The sequence below is a fragment of the Saimiri boliviensis genome, chromosome 19, assembly GCF_048565385.1.
Source record: "Saimiri boliviensis isolate mSaiBol1 chromosome 19, mSaiBol1.pri, whole genome shotgun sequence".
NCBI classification, from domain to species: Eukaryota; Metazoa; Chordata; class Mammalia; order Primates; family Cebidae; genus Saimiri; species Saimiri boliviensis.
This window is the reverse complement of record NC_133467.1, coordinates 37,308,055-37,318,051: the sequence shown is the minus strand read 5'-3', so window position 1 is coordinate 37,318,051 and position 9,997 is coordinate 37,308,055. Positions and strand designations below refer to the sequence as shown.

The window sequence follows — 9,997 nt, the reverse complement described above, 5'->3', positions numbered from 1 at the left end:
CACAACACCAGAGGACAACAGAGCCAAAGAGCCATGGTAGGATCATCACATGGCCCATCTCTTCAGTTTGCTCTGCTGCAAGGAAATTCAGTATTGATTCTCTTTCTCAGACTTTCTCAAATGCCTGCTGTATCCAGGGATGAATCAAAGTAGCTTCCCATGTCACATTAGTTACAGCACTGTCTATGGTGTACAGTCCAGACCTGGGTGCTAGGGGCTCATGCCTCCAGTGGGCAGGACAGAAGCACCCCAGCAATTCACACACGACATCCTGGGAGAGAAACTTTTGCAAAGGAGGAACGGGTTCTAAAGTTTTGAGGGTTTTTGAGTAGCAGGACCAGAAATCAAACAGTAGGATTTGGAAGGTCCTACTCCTTAGACAAAGAACTGAGATCTCCAGTTTGACTCTCTTAGGGCACCTCAAGACTCTGAGACCTACTCCTCAACCACCTGGTATGCGTCCTGTATCAGAGGTTTCAGAAACAATGTCTGCCATCCACTCTGATGGGCTGACCCCACTGACGAACCTGCCACACTGTTGCATCAGAGAAGGGGCCAGTCACACACCAGGCTGCCCATCTCGAGAATGCCAAAACCTTCATGAACAGGCCACCCTGTGCCTGCAATCACAGGGAGGTGGGGCTGACAGCCGTGGGTCACGTAACTCAGGCCAAAACAAGCAGCTGGCCTGGATCAATGGATGAGTCAGGTTTGAGGTATATATAACCTCAGGAGCTCAGTGTCCCTCACATTGCCAGCATCTTCTCTCCTCACTCACCCTTCCTGGTGCTTTGGGTAAGTGTGGGTTCTACGGACCTCTCATATTCCCAGCTGGTCTTGCCCAGGCCTGACTAGATTAGATGAACCTCTGCCTTCCCAACAGTGCTCGCATTTAGAAGGGGGTCAGGAAAGGAGTGGAGGATTAGCTGCTGCCATGCAGATGGTGTTTCTGGTCTTCTGGCCAGAATGTAAACTCCACAAAGACAAGACTGTCTCCTGCCTCTACAGCACCCCCATAGGGGCAGGCATGGTGCTGGGCACAGGACTCTGCAGAGGCTGTCCAAGGCAGCCTGTGCATGGGCTGAGCGGACCTTGTGAACCTGTCAGAAGGAGAGACTGAGCCCACTCTCAAGAGAGTAGGGAGAATGATTCCAAGAAAGTTGGAGATGGGAGGGATTTGAGGTGCCACAGAAACCCAATTCCTACTTTACAGAGTCGGAAGTTCTGAGAGGGAAATACAACTTCCTACAATTCAGAGTCGCTTCTACCAAGCTTGGATTTGAGAAAATCATGGAAGAGACGGCTAATAGCTTCTGGTCGGGAATATTGGTCCAAAGGATCACCAGGGTCCTTCCCCTGTTTGCAGGCAGGGCCACGGCAGAGCCTGTCTTTTCTAATAACTAGCCCTTGAATCATGGCTAGACCATGACAGACCAAGAGTTTGAACTAAGGGCTTTTGCAGAGGATAGAGTGCAACAGCCCTCAGCAGAATGGAGTGCAACAAATCTCCCTCTGTTGTGCTGGGAATGGGTAAAATCCCCCATCCTAAAGGTTTCTGGTAGTTTTCTATTTGCACTCAGAGAATCAGTGTTGGGATTGGAGGAGGCCTGAAGGATGAAGTGTTCAAACCCTTCCATTTAAGAGGAGATGAGAAACACGTGGGATTGGGAGCCATCTGCCCTCAAATCACACAACATTGGTCAGAGGCAGAGCTGGAAGAATGGGCACCGCTAACTGAAACTGTTTAAAGCTTAGTGAAGGCTTTCTGCGGGGGAAGGAGGAACTCAACACTTCCAAAAGCAGGAATCGTGGGACTCCCAGCTGAGGGCTCTCCGGGCACCTGAAGGAGCCCTGGACCTGGCTCAGGCGGGCGCTGGGAGGATGGCGATGTTGCCATGGATGCAGCTGCCTCCGTAAGCATCTTCTTGCAGCTGGTCCAGCGATGCTCTCTTCTCTCCTTCCAGGCTCCCCTTCCTTCTTAGCCAAGATGTCTTATCAGAAAAAGCAGCCCACCCCCCAGCCCCCAGTGGGCTGCGTAAAGACCTCCGGCGGCGGCGGCGGCGGCAGCGGCGGCAGCGGCGGGGGCGGCAGCGGCGGTGGCGGCTGCGGCTTCTTTAGCGGCGGCGGCTCCAGCGGGGGCATCGGCGGTTCTGGCTGCGGCTACTCCGGCGGCGGCGGCTCCGGCTGCGGCGGGGGCTCCTCCGGCGGCGGCGGTTTCGGAGGCGGCGCCGCGGGCTCCGGTGGGAGCGTCAAGTACTCCGGGGGCGGCGGCTCCTCCGGGGGCGGCTCCGGCTGCTTCTCCTCCGGCGGCGGCGGCTCCTCCGGGGGCGGCTCCGGCTGCTTCTCCTCCGGCGGCGGCGGCTCCTCCGGGGGCGGCTCCGGCTGCTTCTCCTCCGGCGGCGGCGGCTCCTCCGGGGGCGGCTCCGGCTGCTTCTCCTCCGGCGGCGGCGGCGGCGGCTCCTCGGGCCAGGCGGTCCAGTGCCAGAGCTACGGAGGCGTCTCCAGCGGCGGCTCCTCCGGGAGCGGCTCCGGCGGCGGCTGCTCCTCCGGGGGCGGCTCCGGCTGCTTCTCCTCCGGCGGCGGCTGCTCCTCCGGGGGCGGCTCCGGCTGCTTCTCCAGCGGCGGCGGCGGCGGCGGCTCCGGCTACGGCCACTCCGGTGGCGGCTCCAGCTGCGGCGGGGGCTCCTCTGGCGGCGGCGGCTCCGGCTACGTCTCCTCGCAGCAGGTCACCCAGACCTCGTGCGCGCCCCAGCAGAGTTACGGAGCGGGGTCGTCAGGCGGCGGCAGCGGCGGCGGCAGCTGCTTCTCCAGCGGCGGGGGCTCTGGCTGCGGCGGCGGCTCTGGCTGCGGCGGCGGCGGCTCCTCCGGAGGTTGTGTCGTCAGCGGCGGGGGCTCCGGCTGCGGCGGCGGCTCCTCCGGAGGCGGCGTCATCAGCGGCGGGGGCTCCGGCTGCGGAGGTGGCTCCTCCGGGGGCGGCGGCGGCTCCAGCTGTGGCGGTGGTTCCTCTGGGGGTGGCTCCGGGGGTGGCAAGGGCGTCCCGGTCTGCCACCAGACCCAGCAAAAGCAGGCGCCTAGCTGGCCATGCAAATAGGTCCCCCAGGGTGCCACAGAGGCGAAGGAGTTGGAGGTGTTCCCTGTGGGCGCCAATGGGCTTAGAGCGCTCATGATATTGTCAAAGGTTTGCAAATCCTTTGCGCCTTAACCTACCTGGAAGAAGCCTTTGAGCTCTTGTTCAAAACGGCAGCATCTTGTTCCGCGGTTTTGCCTCTTTGGTTTCCGCACAACTACCTCCCAACCCCAGTACCTCGCTCAATAAATTTGCAAAATCATGAGAATTTGGGTCTCCAAGAGTGCAGTGTTCAAGTTCGTCCATTCCATTCCATTCTTCTCCTTTCCTGCATTCGCTCATTCACGCTCATTCTACAAATACACGGACTCTACTGGTAGCAGGTTGAGTGGAGAGATGGGAGTCACCAGGAGAGGAAGGAATGGCTGGCAAACCACGGTCAAACATGTGAAGATCCTAGTGTACGGCTTAAAATCATGACATGATCCCAAAATACAAAGATCCTGAGGAAAGCCTTCAACAAACACCTCCCTGTGGATTGGGTAACCACTGTAGGTCTCCTTACTGAAGTCTGCTTTTTAAAGACATGCTGCCCTGGAAAGATGCTGTCTCTCGTAGTCCGGAGCCAATTCTGAAAGGTCTGAAAGCTAGATGGTTGCACGTTAGGAGCACCAGCTTATGCTACCCAGACTCACCGGAGAATTAATAAGCATATCAGATGTTTACAGACCTCTAATCTAGGGCGAGCAAGACCACTTTAGTAGGTATCCACAGGGAAAGAAGGAAGTAGGGGAGCTGTTTCCTGCTCTCTTTTTTTTTAATTTCAATCAACTTTCTCAGGTTGATTGTTTCCTGCTCTCTCGAAGGAGCTTTCCTAACTTAGGAAGATGCAGCATAAATATATGAGATGTACAACCTCAGCACCAGAGAGAAGTCATGGAAAACACAAGAGCTTTCCAATTAACAAGGAAGAAGTCGCAGTTGCTCCAAGGGATATATTAATTGCATAGCCCTCAAAAGAGATGTAGAACATCAGACTGGCCAAGGACTTTCCAGTTTCGGTTTCATATCCCAATTTTACCAGCTCTAGTTAAATGGCAATTTACTGATTTACTCAAGAAAAACTCCTGCTACATCAAAAAGCCAAAGTACTCTTCCTACTCAATCACTGCTGGTATTTAAAAAAAAAAAAAAAAAAAAAAAAAGTTATCTCTCCTCCACTCTTCCATTTAGGATCACTACTATTCATCATTTTACATCAGTAATTTATGGAGATCAAAACATCAAAACAGATAGCAGTCTTAAAGATCCAGGAGTCCAACCACTGCATTATTTTTACATTTTTTAACAAATGAAACTCAGACTTTCAGTTCTGGACAAAATGAAGTATTTGTATTTCTTACTATTGCTCCAGTGAAGGAGAACTAAAATCTCTGGGCATAATATATATAACAAACATAAGAAGACTTTGAAAGGTGGAGAGGACAAGACAGAGTAGCTAGAGTCCTCAGAACTGAAGGACTGACAATGGTAGGTTTCCTGGGTTTTCTTTTTGCCTCCTATGTTTCCCAGACTGGGCACTAGAAAATCTGCAACCAAGATTCTGGCAGGTGCAGAGAAAAAAAATAGCACCAAGAAAATTGTCTTGCTTTTGCCAAAAGACCAGGAAAGGGGTGGTCTGGTAAAACAGAAACCTTTCTGACAATATTTGCCCTACTTCAACCAAACACAATGGGGAAAATGAACAAACATCCTGGACATGCACCATATTAAGGAGTCCACATGGACTTACTCAGAAGGTGCTAAACTCTCCCTCACCTCACTAGCGTGGTATTAGCAAGAAGTAAGGGACCTAAATGGAAATAGGGACCTACAAGAAGTAAAGGTCCCTAAAAAGGGACCTAAATAAATAAGTAAAGGTCCCTAAAAGGGACCTAAAGTGTCTGCAGTTCACTCAATGATAAAAATGTCCATACCAATAGACTACGATAAGTTATGTACATACAATGTAATACACGGCAGCCACTAAAAAATCTGTATACATACAAACAGATCCACTCAAAAACACTACAAGTGAATCTGAATACGTTTTTAATGAGTATAAATTTTTCTTGTAGTATAGCATACATATATACAAGGGCAAAAATTGTTAAGTGACAGCTCAATTAACTTTTACCAAGTGAACTCATCCCAATAATAAATCTCAGATTATTATTATTATTAAAGCCCTCTTTATTCCCTTCCGAGTCATTAGCTCGCTTAAAGATACCATCAGATTAATTATGCTAGTTTTTGAAAGTTACATAAAGATATATAACCTTCATACATGACATCATATATGTCATTTTTAGAATTTATATTTAACTGAAAGACTAAAATTATGTATTTTTTGTGTAAAACATGTTTGAAACATGTATATGCTGTAGAATGGCTAAATATAACCAAAAAACATAAGAATTGTTTCTTGTACTTATAATTTTTTGTGGTAGGAACACCCAAAATCTACTCTCTTAGCAATTTTCAATCACACAATACATTGTCTTTAACTATAATCACTATATTGTAAAATAGGCCTCTTGAACTTATTCTGTCTATCTAACTGAAATTTTGTGTCCTCTGACCAGCATCTCCTCAGTGCTTCCCTTCCCCACCTCCAGCCACTGGTAACACCCATTCTACTCCCTTTTCCTATGAGTTCAACTTTTTTAGATTCCATGTCGAAGTGAGATCATGTGGTATTTGTCTTTCTATACCTGGCTTATTTCTCTTAACATGATATCCTCCAGATTCATTTTTGTTGTCCCAAATGACAGGATTTTCTTCTTTTACACATCAACATTATACTATTAAAGCATTTTAAATTTGACTATATGATGCTTTTCCCCTGTGAGTTTTATACTTTCATACATTTTTGTGTTACTAACCAGTGTCCTTTTCTTTCATCTTAAAGAATTCCCTTTAGCATTTCTTGTAATATAGGTCTGGTGGTGATGAACTCCCTTGGCTTTTGTTTGTCTGAGAGTCTTTGTATAGCCTTCATTTCTGAAGGGCAGCTTTGCTGGGTATACAGTATTCTAGATTGATAGTTTTGTTTTTTTCTTCAGCACTTTGAATATATTATCCCACTCTCTCCAGGCCTGTAAGGTCTCTGCTGAGAAATCCATTGTAATCCTTATTGGAGATCCTTTTATATTATTTTCTTCTATTCTTTTGCTGCTTTCTGGATTCTTTGTCCTTGATTTTTGACAGTTTGATTATACTATGTCTTAGTTAGTCTTGTTTGGATTGAATCTGTTTGGAGACATTTGACTTTCCTGTACCTGGATTTTTATATCTCTGTCCAAATTTGTAAAGTTTTTTGTAATTTTTTAAAATAAGGTTTTTATGCACTTTGTCCTTCTCTTCTCCTTCACAAACTCCTCTAACTTGAATATTTTCTCTTTAGATACTGCCTTATACATTCCAGAAGCTTTCTTTGTTCCTTTTCAATTTTTTCTTTTCTTCTCTGAGTAAATATTTTCAAATAACCTGTCCTTGAGTCCACAGATTCTTTCTTCTGCGTGATTAATTATGCTGCTGATGCTATTTCATTTTTCATTGCATTCATCTTTTTTCAGCTCTGGAATTTCTGTTTGTTTTTCTTTTTACCTCATTTTAAGATCTCTTTTAAATTTCTCATTTTTTTGGTAATTTATTATATTTCTCATTTTATTGAATTGTTTCCACTTTCTTGAAGTTTGCTGAGCTTTCTCAAAACAATTATTTTGATTTATTTGTCAGGAAGTTCGTATGTCTCTACTTTCAGGTCAGCTGGTGGATAGTAACTATGTTGTTTTGGTGATGTTATGTCTCCTTAGTTTTTCACATTTCTTGTCTTAGGTTGATGTCTGTGCATTTGAAAAGGTAGAGACTTATTCAAGTCTTTGAAGACTGGTTTTATCTGGGAAATCCCTTCACCAGCCAGCCTAGCCATAGATTCTGGGCAGGCCATCTGGTATAATCTAAAGGCAGGCTTGCTGCTGGAATCCTTGGACAGGTGGCCTGGTGTCTGAGTTCATGAGGTTGGATCTGTAACTTGCATCCACTGGAGTGGACTTGTTGACTGGGTCTGTGGTGATAGGCCTGGAGCTTAAATCTGTGGGGGCCAGCCTGAGACCTGAGTCCACACGGGCTGATCTGGCGCTGGAATGGGCCTTGAATCTGAGTCTCAAGGGCTGGCCAAATCTGAGATAAGCCTGGTGCATGGGTCCACTGGGATAGGGCTGTAGCCTGAGCCCCTGGGGACAGGTCTTGGTCCTGGGTCCACAGGGGCTGATCTGGAGCTTGGGTCTGCAGGGGTACTGTCGGAGCTTCAGTTCATGGGATCCAGCCTGACACCAGGATCTACTAAGTTGGGCCTGGACCATGGGTCTGCTAGAGCAGTCCTGGACTTTTGAGTCCTTTGGAGCCTGGAACCACAAGGACGAGCCTGGAGCCTGAGGCCAGCCTGGCGCTAGGGCCAGAATAGAGCCTGGGTCTGTGGAGACAGATCTAGAGCCTAGGATTGTGGATATTGGCCTGGTGCCTAGAGCCACAGGATCGGCCTGGAGCCCAAGGCCTTAGGGGGTCAACCTGGGACCTAGGTACACAGGGACAGTCCTGAAGCTTGGGTGTGTTAGGGTTGGTCCAGCACTGGGGTCTACTGAGACAGGCCTATACCATGCATCTTCTGGAACAAGCCTGGACGTTGGTTCTGCTGGAACATAGGGCCATAGGAGCTGGCCTGGAGGGTGAGGCCATGAGGACTGGCCTGTCACTGGGCATATCTGGAGCCTGTGTCCATGGGTGACCACCTGGTGTTTGAGGCAAGGAACGCCAACCTGGTGTTGGAGTAGGCCTAAAGCCTGGGGTCACAATAGTAACTTGTCTGTTAGGGTCAGCCTGGACTAGGGCTGCAGGGCTGGCCTTGCCCAGGGGCAGGCCTGGAGCCTGATTCTGGTGGGGGTCTGACCTAGTGCTGGGGTGGGAGTCAAAGCCCAGGGATGCTGAGGCCTACCTGGCACTGGGGCTGATAACGGAGCCCAAGGTTATGGGGGTGGGTCTGGCACGGGGGCAAGCCCAAAGACAGTTCACTTGGCAGGCCTGGAGCCTGATTGTGCAATGTCTTATCTGGCACTGGGGCAGGCTTCGAGATTCAGCCCACAATTACCATCCTACAGTCTGGGGCTTGTCTGGTACTGGGCTTTACTGGGGTGGGCCAGTAAAGTCTTTATATGACTTCTTCCTTTTTCTTTTCTGCTTTCCCACTCTATTACTGATCTCTCTCAAAAGCACTTTCTTAATAAAATCATTCACACACAAACCTGTGGTTCAAGTCTACTTCGTTATGGGAGCAAACGCTAAGACACTATTTCAGTTTTCCATTGGGTTTGACTTCAGGCCGATCCTTCTTCTTTTTGGTAAAGGCTTTTTATTTTATTCAAGATTTGTTTTGGATATAAGACCATCTTTCATTGAGAACCTCACATCCCTGCTGGGATGATAAAAAAAAAACGTTTTGTCTTTTCTAAGCAAGTCCTTTCTGGTATAAAGACCACTGTCCTTCTGGTTTGAGTACTCTGCTTTCTACATAATTTACATTCTGTCTCTGAGGCATGTCTTTGCTGGTGAATTGACTTTTGTTTTTTCTGCACACCTAATTTAATATTTTGTTTGCTCTGCATGGCTGGTTTAAAATTTTTGTGAGCACTCTTATCTTAATTCGGTTATGCACATCTGTAAATGATTTGGTTTTTTCCCCTTGCTTGTTTCTAAAATCTTCTAAGAGCAAAAATAAACATTCTAAATGGATGATACAGAATGATTAACTAAACGCCACTAAAGCAGTCACCACCACTAAAACTCTGATCTCAACTCCTGATATACTTTGACTTTGATGGTACTTATGACATTCTCTTTGCTCTTTAGAAATTAATGAGAAATGCCGGGCGCGGTGGCTCAAGCCTGTAATCCCAGCACTTTGGGAGGCCGAGGCGGGTGGATCACGAGGTCAAGAGATCGAGACCATCCTGGTCACCATGGTGAAACCCCGTCTCTACTAAAAATACAAAAAATTAGCTGGGCATGGTGGCACGTGCCTGTAATCCCAGCTACTCAGGAGGCTGAGGCAGGAGAATTGCCTGAACCCAGGAGGCGGAGGTTGCGGTGAGCCGAGATCGCGCCATTGCACTCCAGCCTGGGCGACAAGAGCGAAACTCCGTCTCAAAAAAAAAAAAAAGAAATTAATGAGAAATGGCATGGTATTTTCAACCATTAAGACATGCCAGGTTTTCTGAAACTCCAGCTTGCTACATATTATGACCCACTGTTGTACATATTTCTAAACTAATGGGTAAATTATATCAAGAAAAACTCAGAGTAAAAATGGCCATTATTCAAATTTTTTTTAAAAAAAATTAAAACCTGCAGCTATAGAGTTAACATCTAGAGCCTTTTAAATTCTCTGCCTGTGTCTCTAGTTTTTTGTTTCTTTGTTTTCTACCTATTTGGGATCTGCTGACTTTTCTTCTGGCATTGAGAGAAAACTTTCTGCTTCTGACATTCCAGCCAAGATTTTTTAAATGGTCTTTAGAAGCTTTCAGATAAATAGCTTTACAAATTATAACAGCTTCATGGTAACTAACAATCTAGATCTCTTTTGGAAATATAAATTTATAACAGTCTGATGGTCTCAGTGTGTCTGACATTGTCAGCCATGATTCTGGTTTTTCTCTTAAAAGGCTGTGTGGAATAGAAATAAATAAATAAATTTCTTTTTTAATTTTGAGCTTCCGTCTACAGCCATACCACCCTGGACATGCCTGATCTCGTCTGATCTTGAAAGCTAAGCAGGGTCGGGCCTGGTTAGTACTTGCATGGGAGACCACTTGGGACTACAAGGTGCTGTAGCCT

The 9,997-nt window shown here is 47.3% G+C and overlaps 1 protein-coding gene and 1 pseudogene across 1 annotated transcript; both read left to right on the top strand.

Moving 5' to 3' along the window:
• The first annotated feature begins 715 nt into the window (after positions 1 to 715).
• Positions 716 to 3,158, top strand: LORICRIN (loricrin cornified envelope precursor protein). Its single transcript, XM_039460036.2, has 2 exons — positions 716 to 795; positions 1,965 to 3,158. The coding sequence occupies exon 2, from the start codon at positions 1,988 to 1,990 to the stop codon at positions 3,089 to 3,091; it is 1,104 nt and encodes a 367-aa protein (XP_039315970.2). The 5' UTR covers positions 716 to 795; positions 1,965 to 1,987; the 3' UTR covers positions 3,092 to 3,158.
• Positions 3,159 to 9,878: 6,720 nt separating this feature from the next.
• Positions 9,879 to 9,997, top strand: LOC120360273 (5S ribosomal RNA; annotated as a pseudogene).

Bases quoted from the DNA above. Each gene is read 5' to 3' on its own strand.
- LORICRIN (XM_039460036.2), top strand. From the start codon at position 1,988: ATGTCTTATCAGAAAAAGCAGCCCACCCCCCAGCCCCCAGTGGGCTGC.